Source organism: Lepidochelys kempii, chromosome 8, assembly GCF_965140265.1.
Source record: "Lepidochelys kempii isolate rLepKem1 chromosome 8, rLepKem1.hap2, whole genome shotgun sequence".
Taxonomy (NCBI): Eukaryota; Metazoa; Chordata; order Testudines; family Cheloniidae; genus Lepidochelys; species Lepidochelys kempii.
In genome coordinates, this window is record NC_133263.1 from 86,515,692 (window position 1) to 86,540,833 (window position 25,142).

General features: G+C 41.0%; 1 protein-coding gene across 4 annotated transcripts in view; it reads left to right on the forward strand.

The window, feature by feature from the left end:
• The window catches only part of NEGR1 (neuronal growth regulator 1), a 605,115-nt gene that overhangs the window by 425,633 nt on the left and 154,340 nt on the right, over nt 1-25,142 (forward strand). For all 4 annotated transcript variants that reach the window (XM_073357346.1, XM_073357343.1, XM_073357344.1 and 1 more), the window contains exon 4: nt 1,928-2,059. In XM_073357346.1, coding sequence (XP_073213447.1) covers nt 1,928-2,059 — 132 coding nt within the window. The remainder of the gene's footprint in view (nt 1-1,927; nt 2,060-25,142) is intronic.

The window sequence follows — 25,142 nt, forward strand, 5'->3', positions numbered from 1 at the left end:
ATGAAAAGTAACAGCTGGTTCTTTTGTGGAAGATTACTTTTCATAATTTATCTCTTATGAACAACATGGGGAAAAACCATCATGGTGCAATTTACTGTTGTCACAGTGTGGATAGCAATTTCCAGCAATTCCCCCCCCCCCCCGCCCTTTTAAGCATGTATATTCCACCATGTGATTTATTATAACCACTGTTGGGCATTTTAGTAGGATTTAATTAATATTTTTCAATTTATTTTATTTTTGTTGTGAATGTTTATAACTTTGTGCAGAATTTAAAGGTATTTTATTTATTCTTTAGTCTATTGAGAACTGCTCAAAGGACAGAAAAATGAACTTTCTGTCTAAGGATCTCAAAGTGCTTACAATAAACCTGGCAACACTTCTCTGCAGTGTTGGGGAAATTGAGGTTCAGAGAGTTGTGGCAACTTACTCAAGGTCACAGCTTAAGTTTGCAGCAGTACTGTCAGCTCGGCCCATGCAACCTGACAGCTAGTTCGTCCTTTGAGACATAAACTGTCCTTCTTCAGAATAAATAACACATTCATAACTGCTTCCACAAGTGATGTATACACGTACCTGAGTTGTTTTCTGAACTTGTTTTATATCAAATAAATATCTGGCCATTACTGTTAATTATGATAACATTTTTGCTTACTATGGAATGGGCCGACCCAGATGTCTTTGCTCAGTTTTGACTTAGCTCTTACTAAATCCATTTTTCACTGGCAGTTTGCCTGAGGGAAGATTGAATAAAGAATTTAGTACAATATAAACACTCCTTAGTAGAGAGAGATTAGCTATTCCATTGCTCAGTTATCTATTTGTTTTGATTCTTGATTAGTTCTTGATTTTTGAAAGCAGGCATCTACAATAATGTATACAGATTTCTGGATGAGCTAGAATATAGTGACAGGTTTCAGAGTAACAGCCGTGTTAGTCTGTGTTCGCAAAAAGAAAAGGAGTACTTGTGGCACCTTAGAGACTAACCAATTTATTTGAGCATGAGCTTTCGTGAGCTACAGCTCACTTCGCATCCGATGAAGTGAGCTGTAGCTCACGAAAGCTCATGCTCAAATAAATTGGTTAGTCTCTAAGGTGCCACAAGTACTCCTTTTCTTTTTGCGAACACAGACTAACACGGCTGTTACTCTGAAACCTGTCACTATATTCTAGCTCATCCAGAAATCTGTATACATTATTGTAGATGCCTGCTTTCAAAAATCAAGAACTAATCAAGAATCAAAACAAATAGAAAGATAACTGAGCAATGGAATAGCTAATCTCTCTCTACTAAGGAGTGTTTATATTGTACTAAATTCTTTATTCAATCTTCCCTCAGGCAAACTTATGCTCAAATAAATTGGTTAGTCTCTAAGGTGCCACAAGTACTCCTTTTCTTTTTTCTAGAATATAATGGATGTCTATGTTGATAAAATATTTTTATTCAGAAGCTTTAGTCAAAATGTTTTTTTCCCAATAAAAATATATAAAATGTGTCAGTTTCCCAGTCAAAGCAGCATGTTATATTTTGTAAAAGTCAATATATACGGAACCATATTGGTGAATTTAATCTACCGTGCTAGAAGATTGATAGATATATGCCCATTTTGCAGTGTTTATCTAATGTATGTTGAGATTATAAAGAACATGTGTATACAAGAAAAAAATTATAAGGAACATGTGTATACCCCTTCCTGGGAAGTAGTTGTTAAAGTATCACTTGTTAAACTTTCTCTCTTTTCCTTAAAATTGTTTTCTGTAGGTAGGAGAACAAAGGCTGTAATAATTGCCCAGTGTCATTTGGAATAATTTTGTCAGAAATATCCAGAAAAAATCATGAGTTTTGTTATTATACCTGAATGATGCTTCATGCACCTCCGGTTAAACTTTCTCTAATTTATTCTCTCTCGCTCTCTTTTCATTTCAGCAAAACCATTTGAAAATGGACAATATCTGGACATCTATGGAATTACAAGAGACCAGGCTGGGGAATATGAATGCAGTGCAGAAAATGATGTCTCAATCCCAGATGTGAAAAAAGTAAAAGTCACAGTAAACTGTAAGTCCTGTTACTTTTTAATCACTAAATCCAGTGGAGAGGAAAACACAGCTGAGAAGAAAACAGACTACTGTAGTAAAGTGGCAACAAGCTGGTGAAATAGTAGCACTTTTCTGTTAAAGTAGCGAAACATCCTGGACACTCGCGGTCCAAGTTAATCCCACAAAAGGGAGACATTGTGGAATAAAGGTTGAAATTATCTGTGTGTCCTCCAACCCTTCTGCAAAATGGATGATGATAATGGTTGACATTTCACATTTGTTGCTTTTGTGGACATAAGTCAGATTCTGGGGTGGTGATATTTTTCAAACTGGAGATTGAACTGTGTAATTCTCATTATTACTAATAGGACTGGAATCCCTGTATTTGGACATTGAAGGCTATATTCTTTTCCTTTGCCACAGTGTTTTGTGGTTTAATATTGCGCAGTTGTATAGTAATGTAGGAAGAAGAGATCATTTAGACTGGTCTATCTCAATGGAAGTATATTAAATAGAAGGTCTTATTATGATATAACCCTGGTACAAATACATGAGAAGCTCTGCTAGAATGCAATTATTTCATTAACATCTTAGTAGAGATGACTGATATCAATGGAAGTGCATAAGACTGGCTGTTAGATTTCTTTATAGTCTGTCAAGTCTGTTCTTACGTGGGCTTTTTTTGTCAGTGGTTTGCTTTCAGATTAAGGCTACTCTACAGTTTAAATCAACATAAATTATGTCACTCAGGGATGTGAATTAGTCACTCCCTTGAGCAACAGTGTGGACACTGCTATGTCAGAGGGAGAGCTTTTCCTGCTGGCATACCTACTACTGCTTGTGGGAGCTGGAGTAATTAAGCGGCAGGATAGCTCTCTCCTGTCAATTTAGAGCAGTTACACTACTCTTTTGATTTGAAATATTACACTAATTATATGCTAGTAAAACTACATAACTTTAAGGGGAGGAAATGAGAATAAATTCTTCAGGTGAAACTACAAGGGAAATTTTAGGTAGGCTAAATGCAATTACTCAGATTGTAATTTGGCCAGGTCACCAGGATTAACACTCCTCTTCTCTTGAAAATTGCCTTGGGATCTTAAATAATTACAAGTTGCAAGGACTTTGGTTTGTGTCTTCTTCAAAAGTTAGTGTCGCTAACAGCACAGTGCTTTTTAGCACCATGCTATGAAATTAATTCTGTAATGATTCAGAGAGAGGAGTATGGCTGGCAGAATTGCTTATGCTACTAAATGCATTACCTGGGTTTTCCCTGGAGATATCCTATCAGAACACTGACCAGGCCTGAACATGTTTACTTTATGAAATGGTATGGCTGTAGGCTATTATGTGCTGGGATATAGTAGATCAATGCAGTTGCCTTTTACCCATAGAGGCTTAGTTGATTGTTTTATTCTTATCATTACAGGCAAGATACTGCCTCACTTAATCACATGGAGTAGTACTTACAATGATGTGAGAGAGTAAGGGAAGCAGAATCAGTGCCTTAGTAGGTTTTTTTACATATCCCTAAATTACCAGAGGGTTTCGTACAATTGACCATAATTGGCAAACTCTCTGCCTTGGAAAGGTCCAGGGTTGAAATACATAGAAACGTTGATACATAGATCAGGTTTACATTGGTAAAACGATAATATGAGCAGAACTGTTTCAGGAAGCTAACACTGAGTCTGTCACACTGTACTCAGTATTTCCTGTGTCCCTTGTTTCCATGAACATTTTGCTGAATGGACCCCAAATTTTGGAAAGTAAAAATAATTGTTTTAAAAATCTAAAATTAGTGTTATTTTTATGGATAACTATAATAGTTTTATACAACATGTAAGTGTACAGCATTGTTATTCTTCAGTGTTTTGTTATAAAATAGTGTATTACAGTGCAACTGCAAATCCTTACAATATTGGTCCTTTATCATTACAGTATTCTAATTGGCTTCACATCAATAAGGTTTGTAGAGTGGGGCCCTTATTTTGTGCAGTGACTTTCATGCAACCTGTGTCCCAGAATCTTTTACAGAGTTAAGTGAGCACCAAGGTGTATACTCAGCAGGTGCACTGCCTTACATCCCATGTACCCAAGGGGACATATTCTGCTGGTTAAGAGGCATCTCCAGCCCCAAGACCCCTTGTGCCTATGCCCCTTGTCACTGTTAGTCACATTCACACTTTCTCCTTGTTAACAGTACCTGGCAGCATTGTAGCGGTGCCCTCTCAGCCATCCTTGCTGGTAGCTTCAGGGTTGCATTTTTGCCAAATAAACTTTGGTTCCTCACAGCGCTCCTCTTTCTTCCACCTCCTCTTCAAGAGCCACTCAGGTAAAGACAGAATTTTACACCTGGAGGGAAGGAGGGAGCTGGGTGAGGCTGAAAGAGTTGTTTTAGCGAGGTGCTCAATAATAAATACTTTAATCCCTGTAAGCTGTTATTCTGTCATGGACCTCAGTGACACAAATGCCTCCAGTTTGACTTTGCCCCTTGATGGGGGTTATAGCCTTGTTAAGTACATTGTTCCTTATACTGAGAGCCCTAATAGCTTCTCCAGTCTAATTTTTAGTCACTTATACACTTCCATTAATAATGAATATTTCGAATATTATTTTACACTTTGGCTACTTTTAAATATAAATATATAAAAATATAAATGTAATTTTTATTTAGAGCTACAAACTAACTATGTCCAGGATTAAGTGCTGGCCATTTTTATTTCTGTATGAACCTTTTTTTCTGCTAGAGAAAAATGAAATAAAACATCTAGAACAATCTGTCTTTATTTTTCCCACAAAGCAGCCAAATTGATTTTCTCCTGTTTCAAGTAATTTAGAAGAAAATTAACTTCAGCACTGAGAACCTGCAATATGTGCCAAACTTCAGTTGGGATATTTACATAACCAGGAGCAAAGATTTTAGGGCTAGATCCTGACCTCCATGCTCAGCTTTATACAGGTGGTCTCTGTAGAAGTTTGACAGTTAGATTGACCCCGGCTGCAGAGCACCACTAGAGTCACTCCACGTCTGTTGTTTCAGCCTTCACACTTCAGTTGCATCCAGAGTGCCTGTGTGCCCCTCTGCAGAGGATTTTGACCTGCGGTTCTACTAGGCATGCCCTTGCCATGCCTCCAAACAGCCTTTTACTTCAAGGCAGCCCTCTGACATTACCAATGGCACATATACTGAAGGCAAATCTGGAACATAGGACTTGAAAGAGAGACAGCAAATTCATTCTTAGCCCCCTTCCACAGCTAGATAATAGAATTTTGGAAACTTTCTAGTAAAAGAATCTTTGGACCCCTGAGTGCAAATTACATTGTGAGCCTGTCTTCCCTGGTTCTAAGACAATCTTTCTATTCTCCTCACAAGAATCAGAATCTCTCAGTCTCCTGTGGCCCCCTCTCTATCTTTCTCCCCCTTTCCCTCTGAACCACACAGCCACATCTGTCTCCCTTACCTCAGGACTCCCCATGTCTTCCTCTCCTAGCAGCCTGTTATTTCTCCTTTTTTCTCCTATTATCTGACCCCTTTTCTCGGTTAGAGGGGAAAGAAGGTGATCTTCAGAGCTACCTGGCCTCTTGTGATTCTCTAGGATGAAGAAATGGAAAGAGCAGGGGAAACTTTTGCTATCCCTCCTGCTATTGTTGTACTGGAGAAGAAGGGGACAGGGTATGAGGGAAACATCTGGCTCCCCAGGTTGAGGGAGGGTATTCTTCAGTGAGGAACTCTCTCCATGCTGAGCTATCCAAGGAATTAAAGATTAATTTTTAATTAAAGATTATGTCATGTGATGAAACCTCCAGGAATATGTCCAACCCAAATTGGCATCCCTAATACAAGTCCAAGACTGCTGATGTACAGGACACAGTGTACGACTAGTCTAATCACTCATGTTTTTTGTCTGAGTGTGTAGGATGTTTGTGTACATGAGAGTTTTTGTTTGGGAGGGTATAATGCTAGTTTGAGAAGGGACTCTGTCATTTAATTTTGCTAATGAAGTTTTGTCAGTTTTTTGACATATGCTGTGACTGTGTGTTTTGATTTATTTTGTTTTTGTTTTTTAATGTGATGGAAAGATTCTGAGGTATAAAGATATCTTGCAGTTACAGAATGTTAGCCATATGACTAACTCTGGGGTGGTTGTTTGTTTATGGTTACATTCTTTTGAATCGTGATTGTGTTTTCCAAAATCAATGGTTTGCTCAAGATGTGCTTGCGAGGGGCACTCACCCAGATTCCTAGAGGAGCGCCCAGAATGTAACCTTCTGCCACGTGGAGACAGCAACAACAAGGGCTGGGTTCAATATCTAGGGATTTCTCTTAACAGTACAAACAGGACTGGCTGGAGCCCCCACCTAGTGATCTCAGAAAACTAATCAACACCCGGAGGTGCTTCTAAGAGGCAAGAACTGAGGCCTTGTCTATGCTACAAACTTAGGTTGACATAAGCCACATTAAGTTGATCTAATAATGTATGTGTCTACACTACCGCGTCCCTTCTACCGACCTAAGTGCCCTATAAAGTTGACTTCTGTACTCCGCCTCTGTGAGAGACATAGCTCTTGCTTCGACATCCACAGGTCGGCATGCTCGCCAGCACAGCTGATCATGGAGACTCAAGGCCGCAAATGTGCTTCAGCATGGAGTACGCAGGAGGTGGTGGATCTTATTGCTGTGTGGGGAGAAGAGTCTGTGCAGGCAGAGCTCCGATCCAGCAGAAGAAATGCTGACATCTATGCCAAGACTGCGCAGAGCATGAGGGAAAAGGGCTACACCAGAAGACAAGCGTACCAGAAGACAAGGGAGGCAAACAGTTGTTCTGGTTCTGCCCCACAGACATGCCGCTTTTATGAGGAGCTGCATGTGATTCTTAGCGGTGACCCTACCACTTCCCCTAAAAGCTCCCTGGATACCTCCCAGGAGCCCTTGGCAACCTCAAGCAACAACAAGGAGGACATTGTTGTTGAGGAAGAGGAGGAGAATGTGAGTCAGGCAAGCGGAGGATCCATTCTCCCCAACAGCCAAGAACTGTTTTTAACCCTTCAGCCCATCCCTTCACAGGACCAGTTGGTGGTGGAGCATGATGCTGGGGAAGGCACCTCTGGAGAGTACACATTTCCAATCAAACTCTAGGGGTTACATGCTATTATTTTTTATGTTTTATCTGAACAAAAAAGTAGGTGTAGTGGGTATTGGTGGCCACTCCAGCTACACAGAAGGTGCTCTCAGTAAAAGACTGTTTATGTGCATGGGGATGGCCCAGGAATCCTCCATGGAGATCTCTAGGAAGCTTTCATGGAGGTACTCTGCAATCCTTTGCAGCAGGTTTCTGGGAAGGGCTGCCTTATTTTGCCCACCATGGAAGGACACTTTCCTGTGCCATTCCACTATTAACTCTGCTGGCATCATTGCAGCACACAGCATTGTAGCATAACGACCAGGTCTGTACCCAGATGCTTGTAGCATCTGCTCCCTTGCCACCTCTGTTACCCTCAGGAGAGTGATATCGCATAGGGTCACCTAGGGGAAACAGGGAAAGTTTTCAATGCTCACTCTTAAACCGCCAACGAGTAATCCGCCCGCCGTTTGGTGAAATCTGGGTCTCACAACCAGGCGTTCCCAAGTGTGCCATGGTTGTGGTTGGAAGGGATCACCGTGTATTGCAAACAGCACTGAGGGGGAAAAGTGGGAGGGTGGCGACTTCCTGTTTGTCTCCCTCCACAAGCCGGTGCTGCTTTTGTAAAAAAACAAACTATTTGGGGGGCTTTACACTGGTGCCTGTCCTCAAGTACTATCCAGGTTGCTAGGGGTAAGGGGGCTTTTCTCCAGTTTGAACCTGTGATTCCAAGGATGTCCTCCACAAGACCTCTCGCCCAGGCCCTGGGGCCTTACTCACCATGGCTGGAGCAGCAAACTGACTCTTGCAACAGCCAGCGGTTGTGATTACATTGTGACTTGCAGTGAAGTGTATTGAGGGGTGTTTTTTTATTTAAAAGACATTAACCTTGAACCAGAAACAATGTATGCCCTGTCAGTGCTACTCTTGTCTTTGCATTCCTTGCAGCTGAAACCTTGTCAGTCGGTGCATCCTCCACACCAGGACAGTGACTTTCCCAGATTAGAAGATGGGGAAAAAAGACTCGGGAGGACATGTTCACTGAGTTAATGCACACCTCCGAGAGTGACAAGATGGAGCTCAGAATATGGAGGATTACACTATCTGAGAACCTGGACTTGGACAGAAAGGACAGGAGAGCATGCAGGGAACAAGAGCGCGCCATGCAGGAAGAGATGCGGCTTATGAAGGAGCAATCAGATATGTCGAGGCATCTGGTTGAGGTTCAAGAAAGGCAGCTTGATGCTAGAGCCCCTCTGTAGCCTATGCTGAACCTGCTTCCATCATCACCCAGTTCTACATCTTCCTCCCCCAAACATCCTATGAAGTGTGTGTATGGGGGGAGAGTTTGATATCCCTTGCACCCAACACAAGGAGAGGGTACAAGGACTAGAAGGTGTCCATTCCCACACCTTTGATTGTTATTGGAGTGCATCTGTAAGCAAACTTTCCTTGTTTCTCCCCCCACAATGTTATAAGCCCTTTTGCCCCAGGTTATCTTACTTTTCTTTGCTGTCTCTGTGTGTTTGTATGCATAATAAAACTTAACGGATTGAGGAGAAAAGGCTCTTTATTCATTCAACACTTAGTGGTTAGTGCGGGTAGAATTTACAGGGGATAAAATGCAATGGAGGGGACAGTTTGGTAAGGAACAATGGATAAGTGTCACATTACTCTGGCTTATTGCTGAAACTGGTTCTCAAAGTCTCACGGAGATGCAAAGCTTATCTATGTGCTCTTCGTATTGCCATGGTGTCCGGCTGCTCAAAATTGGCTGCCAGGTGATCTGCTTCAACCTCCCACCCCAGCAGAAACTTTTCTCCCTTTGTTTCACAGATATTATGGAGCACACAGCAGGCAGCAATAACAGTGGGGATATTGCTTTCACTGAGGTCTAACCTAGTAAGAAAACAATGTCAGCGATCTTTTATAATGACAGGTTTCAGAGAAGCAGCCGTGTCAGTCTGTATTCGCAAAAAGAAAAGGAGTACTTGTGGCACCTTAGAGACTAACAAATTTATCTGAGCAGAAGCTTTCGTGAGCTACAGCTCACTTCATTGGATGCATCCGATAAAGTGAGCTGTAGCTCACGAAAGCTTATGCTCAAATAAATTTGTTAGTCTCTAAGGTGCCACAAGCACTCCTTTTCTTTTAGCGACCTTTTAAACGTCCAAAAGCACAGTCCACCACCATTCTGCACTTGTTCAGCCTATGGTTGAACCAGTCCTTATTGCTGTCCAGGCTGCCTGTGTATGGCTTCATGAGCCATGGGAGCAAGGAGTAGGCTGGGTCTCCCAGGATCATAAATGGCATTTCAATATCACCAGTGTTTTTTTTCAGTCTGGGAAGAAAGTCCCTGCTTGCAACTTTCTGAACAGACCTGTGTTCCTAAAGATGTGCACATCACGCACCTTTCCTGACCATCCTGCGTTGATGTTGGTAAAACGGCCCCTGTGAGCCACCAGCGCTTGCAACACCATTGACCCCTTCGTTCTGTGTATTCTTTGGCAAGGTGGTCTGGGACCAAGATAGGGATGTGCATTCTGTCTATCGCTCCACCGCAGTTAGGGAACCCCATTGCGGCAAAAAACATCCACTACATTCTCACGTTGCCCAGAGTCACTACCCTTCTTAGAAGAAGTCTGTTAATGGCCCTGCAAATTTGGATCACAACAGATCCCATGATAGACACTAAACTGGGATGACACTAAACTGGGAGGAGAGGTAAATACGCTGGAGGGTAGGGATAGGATACAGAGGGACCTAGACAAATTGGAGGATTGGGCCAAAAGAAATCTGATGAGGTTCAACAAGAACAAGTGCAGAGTCCTGCAATTAGGACGGAAGAATCCAATGCACCGCTACAGATTAGGGACCGAATGGCTCGGCAGCAGTTCTGAAGAAAAGGACCTAGGGGTTACAGTGGACGAGAAGCTGGATGTGAGTCAACAGTGTGCCCTTGTTGCCAAGAAGGCCAATGGCATTTTGGGATGTATAAGTAGGGGCATTGCCAGCAAATCGAGGAACGTGATCGTTCCCCTCTATTCGACACTGGTGAGGCCTCATCTGGAGTACTGTGTCCAGTTTGGGGCCCCACACTACAAGAAGGATGTGGAAAAATTGGAAAGAGTCCAGCGGAGGGCAACAAAAATGATTAGGGGACTGGAACACATGACTTATGAGGAGAGGCTGAGGGAACTGGGGATGTTTAGTCTATGGAAGAGAAGAATGAGGGGGGATTTGATAGCTGCTTTCAACTACCTGAAAGGGGGGTTCCAAAGAGGATGACTCTAGACTGTTCTCAGAGGTAGCAGATGACAGAACAAGGAGTAATGGTCTCAAGTTGCAGTGGGGGAGATTTAGGTTGGCTATTAGGAAAAACTTTTTCACTAGGAGGGTGGTGAAACACTGGAATGCGTTACCTAGGAAGGTGGTGGAATCTCCTTCCTTAGAAGTTTTTAAAGTCAGGCTTGACAAAGCCCTGGCTGGGATGATTTAATTGGGGATTGGTCCTGCTTTGAGCAGGGGGTTGGACTAGATGACCTCCTGAGGTCCCTTCTTACACTGATATTCTATGATTCTATGATAGATTTACTCACTCGAAATTGATGCCCCACTGACAGGTAGCAGTCTGGCATTGCAAGCTTCCACAGAGCTGTCACCACTCACTTCTCAACTGTCAGAGCAGCTCTCATTTTAGTATTATTGCGCTTCAGGGCTCGGGAAAGCTCTTTACACAGTTCCTGGAAAGCGTCCTTATGCATTCGAAAATTCTGCAGTCACTGCTCGTCATCCATAGCTGTATAACAACGCAATCCCAGTCAGTGCTTGTTTCCTGGGCCCAGAAACAGCACTCAACCATGTCAAGGTGATGCGTGACTGTCGCCAACAACTGCGAATTGCTCTGCTCTATGTCCTCCAGCAGGGCTGCTTGCATGGCATCACATTGTTCTGTGCAGTGGCTCCTGTATCGGCTGTGTAAATACTTCAGGATAAGGCATGAGGTGTTTGTAATGCTCACAACAACAGTGTACAGCTGGGCGGGGTCCATGCTTATTGTGCTGTGGTGTCTGCGCAGGTAATCCAGGCTTGCGAGAAAGGCTTGATTTGTTTGCCGTTGATTTCAGGGAAGGAGGGACATAAGTGCCTCATAGGAGGCTAATGCCATGTTCCCATAACAACTCATACCAATGTTTTGGTCCCATAAGACGTTGCAAGCCCAACCCAAAATTCCACTCAGGTTTGTGCACTGTGGGATAGCTAGCTACCCACAGTGCAGCGCCCCATGTGTCAATGCAAACTCTGCTGGTAAGGATGCACTCCGCTGACACAAGGAGTGTAGTGTGGACATGCAAGATCGACTTGCTTAAATCAGAGGCTCAATGTTGATTTACATGAAGTCTACTTAACTTTGTAGTGTAGACATGACCTGAGTCTCTGTATAACAAAATACAACTTTTATTACAGGGGAAAGGGAATCTTCAAACCCTGCTTCCCCTTAACTTTGCTATAGGCTTCTTGGGTCTGCATAGGGCCCATGCTGAGTATGTTATCCCTTCGATAATTTTTTCTGAAGAAATGGCAAAACCAAGATTCAGGTACAAGATGAAACAGCTTGTGCATATGAAAAACTTATAAAAGCCAGCTAATTGTTATACATTTTTGTTGGTCTCAGTATGCAACTTGTCCACTAGCCAGCTGAACTGAATGCAGAAACACTCCCAACATCTGTTCCATACCACGACACTTATTCAGTCTGACTAGGCAGAAGAATGACTTATTATATTCAGGAGCATTTCAAGATAAAACTCACTTACATTAGAAAAGCATAAGCACCCTGTAGTGATCAAACTGTTGTGTATATTTCATTCACATTGAATTTTAAATGTAAAATTACAGTTGGGTAGAGAATACTGAAATACTAAGCACTTAATTCTCAATTGTTCTGAGTGTGAGCTGAGTCCTGGGGCTGCCTGGGGGTCATGCTAGCTATAGCATAAGGGATTGTTCCACTCAAGGGCATTAGAGTACAAAATCCTCTAAGCCCACCTTTTACACCTCCATTTGGTCTTCTCTCAGCTCTCATGTCTGCTCCTGAATTCCTCATTCACAGCAGGGGAAACTGGTGTGCAAGCTTTATACCACGGCTGGATTCCGCTACAGAGAGGACTCTCCAGCTGTCCATTTATAGCAGCTTTAAATTCCCTTTGTGCCCTGACTTAACCAGGGCTGAGAATCTGGCCCGTAATCAGCCTAATTACCACTCAAAGAGTAAAAAATATTTCGCAGTGAGGTGTCTTCCATCAGGCTCTCATTGACTATATGGGCCTAATCTGTGTTCTGTTCACTGCATGAGGTCCATGAAGTGAGGAAAGCACAGAGTTTAGGAATATTCCCTACACTGCTAGATACATGGGAGATAGCGTGACAACCCTGGCATGGGTTGACAGTGGGGTTTTGAACCTAGCACGTACATCTACAAAGCACAGATCTCTGTGCCTCTTGAGCTAAAGCAGTAACCTGGTAGCGGTAATAGATTGTTAGTCTCTCTATGAACTAACCACTAGCTAGGGACACAACACATATTGTGAAAACATGTTACATATTCCACCTCTCTGGGGAAACTTCTCTTGAGATCCACAGGATTTAAAGCCCCATGCTTCGGCAGCATTGTCCAACATCCCCATATGGACTTAACCTTAGATATTTTACAACCATAAAGCACAGACCTCTAGCACTGAATAGAAAAGAGTAACTCCACTAGCTGATGATAGTAATCTTCTGTGGCCCAGGCACACTGTACAAGCATTTTACAAAACCATGCCCCACACGCCAGCAGCTAGAAGAACCACCCTTTCCCCTCTCACAAAGAGAGGCCTTCTCACTAACTGTGTCAGCAACCAGGAGGGTTTACACAGGGATTGCACACCATACCTGCTAGCAGTCATGGGAGGGGGTCAGTGAAGAGCCACTTAACCACCGAGGGCTAGATTGTGAAATTACAATACATGTTTGTCATTGCACTGTGTCGGTCAGTGTACACGTGGTTCCAGCCAGAGAACAGAGTAGCCTTTTCACGTGACCTTTCATAGCACATTCCCTACAAGAAATGTGGGAATGGCCAGTCACATTCCTGTGAAGTAGTGCAGAGTTTCAAACTATGTTTTTACATTCTCAGAGCATTGCTGAATAGCCACCCACAACAGCATGCTGAGATGATTTGTAACATAATCCCACTGGTGGTGTTCCAGTTGGGTCACACTGTCCGTTGCAAGGGCATCACCATTCCACCTCATGCTAGCTGACACCATCAGTTCTGTCAGAAGTATCAGATGCTGAACTGAGACATGAGTGGATGCAGCTCATAGCAAAAAGATTATGTCCAACACTGTCTGCTCCTTACCCCAGTTTAAATGCCTGCCTGATGGATAAGGTACATCAGCTAGGCTGGTTGTATAGAGAATGCTCAGACCTGCACACCCCATACTACTCAGGGCTGCATCACAATCTGTGCAAGATGTTTATTTGCCTGTATTTGCATACTGTTCCCTAGGCTCTCATATTGGCCTCAGAGACGCCTGCAGCTGGAAGCAGAATATCACAATTCCTTTGAGTGTGCAATGCTTGCCCAGAGAAGTTTACTACACCTGGTCACATGGATTCCTTCTCTAGGCATCAGTACTAGCTGGGTAGCCTGGTTTATAATCTAGCCCTGAATGGAGTTTCAGTTGCATAGTCAACACAGTGGAATGTCAGGTCTTCATTTCTGTAATCGGTTTGTGGATTTCTGCAGTCATTTAATGATGTAATGGCTCTTCAGCTCTTAGAGACTGAACACCACTATATTAAGACCAGTTTCTTATTTTTATGTGAAAATAATTACATTAAATATGTATTAAAATTAAATCTGTAAGGTTTTTAACAAAAGAATCATAGAAATTAAAGATGGAAAAGCCTTCTGATCATCTTACCCACCCCAGGCCAGTGTAGGATTGTTCTTAATGGTGTGTTCTTCAGTCTCCTTTTTTCTTTTCTTTTTTCCAAATATACACTGAATAAAATATTCACTTTTGTTAGAAAAGTGAACAAATGAAGATAAAAGCCTGCCTTCCTCTTCTTTGTATCCTTTCTACTATTGAAAAATTCTCATATATAGTATGGCAAGAGACCCTCATATAGTACAGTATATTGTCTGTCGAATCCTGCCCCTTAGATCCCAGTGTAGTGTCACTTGTGCACCCAAGTTCTGTCTGATATTGGAGAATAAACTTTATTGCCTTTTCCACTAGATGAAAAGAATGTTTTGGAGTAAACTGCTGTATTAACAAGAGGAGAGAGACCAACTGGCAAAGATATCATAGTCACTTGGCTCAGTGATCTGGAAATTATATTAGCATTTACCACTCCAGTGCCTTTGGACATATTGGATTGGATTCTGATGTCAGTTACACTGTAGTAATTTGGGAGTAACTCCATTGGCTTCAGAGGTGTTACTTCAGATTAGCAGAAGCATAACAGTATGCACTCTGTTCCAATGGCCTTGATTCTACAATTGTAATTAAAGTAGGTATAAATGTGGATAGATGGGCAAGGATATATGTACAAACCTTGATTTTTCAGTCAGGAAAATGCAACCAACAGCAACTCTAGCAAGACACATAGTGAACTCCATACCATACAAAGCAATGATTATCTGATGAAAGTGTAACTCAAGGTGGTTTAGCATCGCTTAGTTCTTTAAAAACCAGATGAGCATTAAGAGCACAGCTCGGGGTGGAAGGGCAGGATGGAGTAGAGGGAAATATTTGAGGGGGCAGCATACTGCAGTTATCAGTAAAGGAAGGGTTTGTGTTTGGGAAAAAACACAGTAATTTTCCTAATCTACGTTTGGTATTGGAGGATGTCTGGTTCTGTTAACCCTATTGATAAAATTCATCCTTTGTTGGCTCACTGGTACCTCCACTTCTATTCTGCTCATCTGCCCATCCTTATACTTTGCTGTGGCTGTGTTTCTGGTACATGATGTGTTCTGCTAATCTTCTACCTAATTCTCGTGGGTTTTTAATTTGGCTGTATTATTTACCTTCCAGTTCAGCTCCTCAACAGATCTTTACTGTGTGGGTGTGGCCAGAATACCAAATAGTACTCTAGGGACGAATGACCCAATTTTAGCCTTTATATCTCACAAGATTTTTACTTGATTTCTCTGGGACAAGGTATGAAATAGGTGCATGCTCTTTTTAGAAGTAACGCAGTCTCTTGAATCCTCTGTTTGGCTTTGCATTTTCCCTTCTAAGCTCTTCTGATCTGCTGATGTACACTGGATTGATTTAAGGTTCAAGTGATCTTTATGCCATCTCTGTATTCTCCTTGCATATCCTCTTGCATCACAACTTTAGTGTGTTTTTTCCACCTTTGGCCATATAGTGTCACGATTATCATGAACAGTTTAATGTAAAAATATATATAGTCAAAAGAAGTAGTTAATATTTTCCTATTAATTAAAAGTTTACACTATTTACTGCAGATCCAGTATTTGTTGAATAAATCAGGTTTTTACTATGCCCTGTAATATACGGTTGCAGTGAACCCTGAATAGCTATGCTGCGTAGGAAATAGGCATATTTTTGAATATGGATATTCACTGCATATAATAGATGCTCAGTCTTCCAAATATGTACAAGAAAATTATGTGGTTTCAATTAGTTTTTGATTCTAAAGTTTCCAGGCAGGATTACATACAACCAGACATAAACAGCAATTTGCTGTTTGCCCTTGTACCGTAAATATTATAACTTTGTAACCTTTTTTTCTTTGCAGTGGTGTATTGCATAAATTATTTTTCTCTTTAATATATGTGTGTCTCTCGTGCTCTCTTTAGAAATGGTGGTCACAGAATTCATGACTTTTTTGCATGTGCTCAGTGAAGAAAGTGTAATGAGATCTTAGCATCACGTAGTGTGGTGATGGTAGTTTCCAAGTAAGGAATACATTTCCAAATTGAGCTAAAATAGATAAGATATAATCCAATTTCACTTTACCAGTAAATCTTATTCGCATTATCCATTACATTTTATAAGGCAAATACTGATTTACAGATGATAATCTTGAGCCCCCTTTTGGAACAACTGGAATCTTGGATTAACAAGATTTTAATATGTATTCTGAAAGCTGGTCTGTAGTTATACATACATTACTGCAGCTTCACTAACTCTTGTCTGTTTTATAAATGAAATACTTGAAAAAAAAATAGAAGCAGTTGCTAAATGCTGGAATCCCTAGAAGCACTGAGGTCATGCTGAGAAGATGAAGAATGAGACACATGCACCATGAAGCAAGCTTTTATTTTAATTTATGTAAAATTGTCAATTCCCTAAATTAATGAATAGCAAATGAGAACTTTTAAATGGACTTGCATTGCAGAATTTCTGTTTTTAGCTGCCTCTTGTAAATTATACTAAAGGTCTGTTCTGCTGTAGCTGTAAAATAAACAGTTTGCTTCAAGCTAGACCATGTGGATTTCACCAAGTAAGAGTCCACTAGCCTTCTAAAAGAAAATGCAGCTATTAAACTGAAAATAAAGGATAAGATTGTTAATTTAAATATAGCTCTTATTGGTCTTGTGCTACAGACCAAGCGCTAGATTCACTGGTGTTGGGGCAGGGTGGTGTAAATTACACTTCCCTGCACCAATTTAGCCTCCTGATCCCTGGAAGGTATTTAACATAAGGGAGGGAACTTATGGACCTGCTACCTACTCTTTCCCCCTGGCTTTCGCCCACTTTTATCCTTTAGTTTTTGACCAGTGCTCCAAAGGAGTTCTGCTGGTACTGATTGCTTAAGGGGATGTTCTGAGTTAGCACATCTTCAGACAATGTCCCCTTCCCAGCCAGCAACGGTCTACCATTGTCGTTCCCCATTAATAAGAGAGGAGAGTTTGCAACTACTTTTCAGTACTGCAACGTACTCCTCTGTTGGGCTTTCCAATGTGAGGAGCCTGCACAGCGTAAGCTAAGCAAATTGGTGCTGTTTGTTAGTTGCATAAGTCATGTGGTATTGTTTCTCTTCTCTGATTGGATCACTTACACAACCAGCAGCTGGAATTTTCACCTAAGTCATTCAGAATTTACTCTTGCCAAATATTAGAATATTTAAGCTTAACATTTCCTTTTCATGACAAGTAGGAGATTTGCTAAATATTCATAGAAAAACAAACACAAGGGACATTAACACAACAAAAGTGAATGCATTTAAAGTTTTGATCAAGAATTTACATAAATATTATTCTAATATTCAATCTGCTCTAATAGTGACTGTTTTGGTTGATTTCTACATGTATAATTTCCAATTTGATTTGTTGCTTATGTACATTTTGTACTATTTTTAAAGGCAAATTGAAATGAATAGACAATATTATGCCCAGGGGATGGACTTCATCAACCTATTAGTCTTTTCCATCTCTGCTATGATTCTTACCACTGTAAAATCCAATGTAATGTTTTCCTTCCCTAATGCTAAGAAGTTAATTAAAGAAAACAAAAATATGTAGACACTGTCATTTAATTTTCTGTTTTATTTCTGATATAATGGTTCACTAAGGATTTGATTCTGCTGCCACTTTTTTTAAATCAATGAGAGATTTGCATGGTTTTGCATAAGAACAGGATAGGGTCCTTAATCGCCTGTGTGAATTTTATTTTAAATGTTTGTTTTTTCTTAGATAGTTTAGGTTTTTGCAGAACAGCTTAACTCATTAGCATGTCTTAGAAGTCTGCCTCACTGTTGCTATGGCAGTTTGCATAATATTATCCATGATGCTCTAATTTTACTTTGAAATCAGATATACTGTACAAGTCACTCTAACCTAATTATATCTGTAACCTTAAAACTACTGTGGAGGAAATTATACTGTACTGTTTGTTGTGCCTCTTACTGTCTAGACATTTCTCACTGTCCTTACTCTTTTAGAAGGTGTGTTACTTTAGAACTGTTGTTCATATTGACGCTTGGCAAAATTAAATTTTTATCCTTTATAAAATCGATATTGATTTTTAAACATTTTTAGCAATTTAAATGTTCGTAGTTGTGCAAAATTATGGGGTGAAATGGCAGGCAATAGGGACACTAGACAGTCATTATTTAATGTCCATAAATGCAGAGATTGAAAAAGTTAAAGCTTTATAACTATTAAAACACAAATTGTCAATATCACATGTCAAAATATACTAAAGTAAATATCCTTAAATGAAACGCTCAAGCAGCATTTTTCTTACTTTGCCTGTTTGTAAGTTTCTGTTATCTATGAAAATATTTTTGTTTGTGTGCGTGTGTGTGTGTGTACAATGAAATCAACATTTGCTAACATTTGCGAATAAAAATCTAATCTTTCCAAGTCTATTCACATTTCATATTAAAGAATTACAAATCACCCACTTGGATTTCATTAACTAAATGCTTAATTTTGGACTATAAGGTGGATAGAAAGTTGGCTAGATTGTCGGGCTCAACGGGTAGTGATCAATGGCTTCATGTCTAGTTGGCAGCTGGGATCAAGTGGAGTGCCCCAAGGGTCGGTCCTCGGGCTGGTTTTCACAGAAACCCACTTGCATTCATGGGATCACAGAATATCAGAGTTGGAAGGGACCTCAGGAGGTCAATATCGTCATAAATGATCTGGAGGATGGTGTGGATTGCAGCCTCAGCAAGTTTGCAGATGACACTAAACTGGGAGGAGAGGTAGATACGCTGGAGGGTAGGGATAGGATACAGAGGGATCTAGACAAATTAGAGGATTGGGCCAAAAGAAATCTGATGAGGTTCAACAAGGACAAGTGCAGAGTCCTGCACTTAGGACGGAGGAACCCCATGCACCGCTACAGACTAGGGACCGAATGGCTCGGCAGCAGTTCTGAAGAAAAGAACCTAGGGGTTACAGTGGACAAGAAGCTGCCTATGAGTCAACAGTGTGCCCTTGTTGCCAAGAAAGCCAATGGCATTTTGGGATGTATACGTAGGGGCATTGCCAGCAGATCAAGGGATGTGATCGTTCCCCTCTATTTGACATTGGTGAGGCCTCATCTGGAGTACTGTGTCCAGTTTGGGGCCCCACACTACAAGAAGGATGTGGAAAAATTGGAAAACGTCCAGTGGAGGGCAACAAAAATGATTAGGGGACTGGAACACATGACTTATGAGGAGAGGCTGAGAGAACTGGGATTGTTTAGTCTACGGAAGAGAAGAATGAGGGGGGATCTGATAACTGCTTTCAACTACCTGAAACGGGGTTCCAAAGAGGATGGATCTAGACTGTTCTCAGTGGTAGCTGATGACAGAGCAAGGAGTAATGGTCTCAAGTTACGGTGGGGGAGGTTTAGGTTGGCTATTAGGAAAAACTTTTTCACTAGGAGGGTGGTGAAACACTGGAATGCATTACCTAGGGAGGTGGTGGAATCTCCTTTCTTAGATATTTTTAAGGTCAGGCTTGACAAAGCCATGGCTGGGATGATTTAGTTGGGGATTGGTCCTGCTTTGAGCAGGGGGTTGGACTAGATGACCTCCTGAGGTCCCTTCCAACCCTGATATTCTATGATTCTATGATGCAACAAAAAATAGTTTCTCAAAAGTGAACAATATATATAAAAGCTTCCAAAAGGCTACTTCACAGATCTGTCTCTGATGTTATGCAGACTTTATTAGACACTGGTGCACATTAGAACATTAGTCACAACAATGTATCAACTTTTTCTGTTTCCTGTAACTTCTAATACAACCTACAGGAAAAGCAATGGAGTCCAGTTTAGCCAGTATGTGTTGTATGTGTGATAAATAACCCTGATCATGAGCACCTATAGACATGAAACCACATATCTATAGCTCTGACAGAAGTGAAAAGGAGTTGCTGATATTCTCAGTGTATTGTACTTTTTTTTTGAGTGAAATCTATCTATACCACATTTTCATGATTTCCTTCCCCCATCCACATAGAACTGCAGTTATGACTTGAAATAACTGTTCAGAAAAAGATAAAAAGATATTCAAACCAAAAACATGTGTATGCAAAGTACTTTCACAAAACACAATTTCACATTTTTCCCGTCTATGGTTCAGGGCATTAGAGGACAACAAAATTAATTGCCAGCCAGCTCTAAGGTACTTGCTACTCCCATGTGGTCCATCTCATCATGGATTCCTTCTAATTCTCAGTCTCTGACTGTAGGGAATCACTAGCTGTCCCAACTCTTCTCTTTTCCTCTGGACCTTCTTGTACAAAACCCCATCTGACAGGAGAAATCATTCTTGCAAATATAGATTGGTCTTTCATTTCTCATCCATCTCCTCATCCTGATTTGGTCTGTGACCTGATGCCAGAATCACATGTGCTGTATACTTACCACATCACTGTAAACCTTTCCTGTCAATGGAAATAGAATCTTGGGTGCTTGATCTTCCAGGCCATGGACTTGGAGAGTTTGAAACTTTTGCAGCATGCTGTCCTCATCACAAGGCAGAACCTTTGTAAATCTTGTAGCTCACACTGCTAACTATTCTCCAGGATTATCATTCTAAAATTTAATTTGTACTCCATTGGCCTACATGATTATTTTCTGGTTGGCCTCTTCACCCACATACTCTAGCAGGCAGCTCTGGTTCTTGGCTTTTCATTTGTAGTGCCCTGCAAATCCATGGATATCCGCTACATATCCCATTTCTTTTCTGATTTAGAATGCTCCTCCTTGATAGAACTAACTTCAAAAAGAATTCTGCACAGAAAATGTTTCTCTGTTGGCCATCTGAATTAACATCCTTGATCTTGAGCATGATTAGCAATGCTACTTGTCAACAACTTCGTAAAACTGATCTTGTATGTGAATCTAATTCTGTATTTTTTTACTCCCTTAAACTCAAGCATATTGTGGGCTAATGGATGTAATCTGCTCAGGTACACAGAAGGTTGTTCTATTATATGTTGATGAGTTTCAGAAAACTGAGTCTTAAACTCTGATACACTCACTAAACTCCCATGGACCTTTTGTAGAATCCTAAAACGGTTTCTAGCACTTGCCTTGGTACCAGCTTATAAGGGTATCTGTAGTGCAAGGGGCAGTAAACTCTCAAATTCTCAGGGTGCAATCCATACCAGTGCGGGGTGGTGTCATCACTTACCCTGCAATTTTGGGTGCCTCTCAATGGTTTGCTCTTGTGGCTCCCAATATGGACTGCTCACAAACAGCCAAATAGCATGCAGGTCACAGTGTGAGTGTCTGTGTATAGTTACAACTCTGGTCTAGCAACTCTTATCCCAGCAGCCTGTCGGCAACGCACCAGCCCCACGCTGGCTTCCAGCAGCCTTGGTTACTACCTTCAGGGTGATCCCAACACATTCCCAGTCCTGAATTTTCCCCCCAAAAATGTGTCTTGCATTGTCCATCTCTCTCCTGGCAGTTCAGATATTAAAAGTCTGTTGTCCCTGTAAAAGGTCAATATACTACTTTAACTGGAGTTACCCAAACAGTTCAATTTTAATACAACACTGGATTAGTTTTGAGTTAAAAAATAAATAAACAATAACTAAAACAAGTTTATTTATTGTGAGTATAGGTAATATAGTCAGAAATGGTTACAAGAGAAATAAAGATACAACACTTTCCATTAGCTGCAACTTAAACTAGACATGGTTCAAGGTAAAATTCTTACCACAGGTTCCAAGCAACACTGATGACCAGATTTTCAGGTCAGGATCTCTCACATCACCACATGGCTGGGTCCTTTGTTTTCTTAGGTGAAAGAGACTGAGAGAAAGAGAGGTGATTGGGTGTTTTTGCCCCCCACTTTTATACTCCAGTAATCCTTTGGAATGCATTTTTCTGACAGTTATCCCTAGATAAAGTTACTTCCTGTTGTGAGGAAGAAGGCATGGAGTCTCCTGGTGAAAGACGTTCTGTGTGGTTGTTTGCTAAAATGCTGATCACTTTGCTCTGCCCCCTTTTGCTGTCAAAGACTGAGTGCCCATCAACTTTGACATGTGGCTAGAGGTTTCCATTGTCTTTGATAAACCAGTTTACCCACTCCCCAAACCTGTCTGGTAAACACACTGAGTCATAATTTCAGTTTATGTTCATAACTCTTAATACACATTTTGTATATACATTTCACCATGATATTACTGACCAGTGAATTATTAGTTTTCAAATGATACCTTACCTGGCGTATTTTGTACAGTGGTGTATAGGGTGTGAATACAGGTTTCAAGGTTCCTTCCCCATTCTGAACTCTAGGGTACAGATGTGGGGACCTGCATGAAAACCCCCTAAGCTTATTTTTACCAGCTTAGGTTAAAACTTCCCCAAGGTACAAACTATTTTACCTTTTGCCCTTGGACATTATTGCTGTCACCACCAAGCATCTAACAGATACATAACAGGGAAAGAGCCTGCTTGGAAACGTCTTTCCCCCCAAAATCCTCCCCAAACCCTACACCTCCTTTCCCGGGGAAGGCTTGATAAAAATCCTCACCAATTTGCATAGGTGAACACAGACCCAAACCCTTGGATCTTAAGATCCAGGTTCTTAAAAGAAGAATTTTAATTGAAGAAAAAAAGTAAAAGAATCACCTCTGTAAAATCAGGATGGTAAATACTTTACAGGGTAATCAGATTCAAAACATAGAGAATCCCTCTAGGCAAAACCTTAAGTGACAAAAAGACACAAAAACAGGAATATACATTCCATTCAGCACAGCTATTTTATCAGCCATTTAAACAAAACAGAATCTAACGCATATCTACCTAGATTACTTACTAAATTCTAAGACTCCATTCCTTTTCTGTTCCTGGCAAAAGCATCACACAGACAGAGAGAGCCTTTGTTTCTCCCCTTCCCCCTCCAGCTTTGAAAATATCTTGTCTCTTCATTGGTCATTTTGGTCAGGTGCCAGTGAGGTTATCCTAGCTTTACAGGTGAAAGGGTTTTTCCTCTGGCCAGGAGGGATTTTAAAGGTGTTTACCCTTCCCTTTATATTTATGACAACAGGGGTGCCTTCATTCATATTCTCAATGATCTTCCTTCTCTTGACCTTGTCAGAGACTTAACTGTTTTCCATAATTATTTGGCATGAGCTCACCAAGTGGAATAATCAACCTCTCCACTGGGTCTGGGTGAACTGCCCAAAAACCATTTCATTTTTAACTTTATATCTGTCACAGTCTTTGTCTCACTAACAGATTTTAAAACCTGCCTAACAGCCAGCATTGCATCTCAAAAGAAACACCGCAGGGGCAGATGTCTCCATTGGATGGCTACCTGTAAAAGGTATAGATCCACTATCTCTTAACCTACTAATCTCTCTGTCAATTACAGGGCTATGGGGTTTGGAACATGTGTTAATAACATCATCCAGGAAAATCTTATAACTTCACATACAATGTTGCCACACATATTTTACCAGGGAAATAATGACCAGCAAATAATGAGTTTTCCAATGATACCTTACAAGGTATATGTAATACAAGTATTGTTACAATAATGTGTAGGTTGTGTATACAGGGATATATTCTGTCACATCTTCCCCCCCTTACAAAGCTACGGTAAGGTTAGCCACCAACTAACCTGTAGGCAACAGGTCAGGCTTTATCTTTTTACATAGATCTGTGATTGCAGATACAATGTCACTGAACCCAGGCACAAACCTTCTGTAAAAGTTTACTAGCCTATGAAAGATGTGGACCTGTTTTTTGGTTTGGGGTAAAGGCCAATTTATAAGGGCTTCTACTTTTAAGGGATATGGGAATATTTAAACACCCCCTATCCAGTGTCCCAAATAAGGAACTTTGGCTGCTCCAGTTTTACACTTAGAGACGTTTATGGTTAGGCTTGCTTCTTTGAGCTTTGACAGCATAATTTTAAGTGTTTTTTTGTGATCAGCCCAAGTGTTGCTAAATGCTGGGATGTCACCACATTCGCCTTTGCAAAGCTCTGCAAACCATTTAACACTTGGTTGACCAGCCTCTGAAAGGTGGCTCCTGCATTAATTAACTCAAATGGTAACATTGTGAACTCATAGCAGTCAATATCAGTGATGAAAGCAGATTTTTTCTGTGCATCCTTATCTAAAGGAATTTGCCAGTAACCTCTAGTTAAATCAAAAGAGCCAAGATATTTAGCTTTGCTTAAAATATCCAGCATATCATCAGTTCTAGACATGGAATACACATCTAGTACTATGACAGCACTGAGTTTTCTATAATCAACACAAAAGCTTACAGTGTTGTGTTTCTTAGGGACCAAGACCACAGGTGAAGCACAAGAGCTGTTACACTCTTTTATTCTCCTAGGTCTAACATGGTTTGTATTTCTGTAAGAATTTGTTCCTGCACCTTTTCACTGACCCTGTACGGTCTGCTGGGAGGTGACTGTGGTCCTTCTATAATAATTTTATGAGTTAGCAAGTATGTCTTCCCTGGCTTATTAGAAAATGCTTCTTTGTGCTCTTGCAGCACAGACAACACCTCTGAACTTTCAACTGGTGTTGTCACACTGCAAATATCAGTGCTTTCCATAGTTGACAGAGTAACAGCCGTGTTAGTCTGTATTCGCAAAAAGAAAAGGAGTACTTGTGGCACCTTAGAGACGAACCAATTTATTTGAGCATGAGCTTTCGTGAGCTACAGCTACAGCTCACGAAAGCTCATGCTCAAATAAATTGGTTAGTCTCTAAGGTGCCACAAGTACTCCTTTTCTTTTTCCATAGTTGAGTCAGTTTGGCATTCAGCCTTGAAATCAATCAAAATCTCCTTCTACACATTAAATCATGGCTTGCATTTTGGAAGGCCGTTTGTGGGAGCTGTTTCACTAAGGCATTGTAAGGCAGACAAGGCCTTACAGGGCAGGGGTGACACAGTCTGCCACTGGTCTTGACTGTTCCATAGCAAGTCACACCCATCACTTACACCATTTCTACCATGGCATATCTGTTGACTTCAT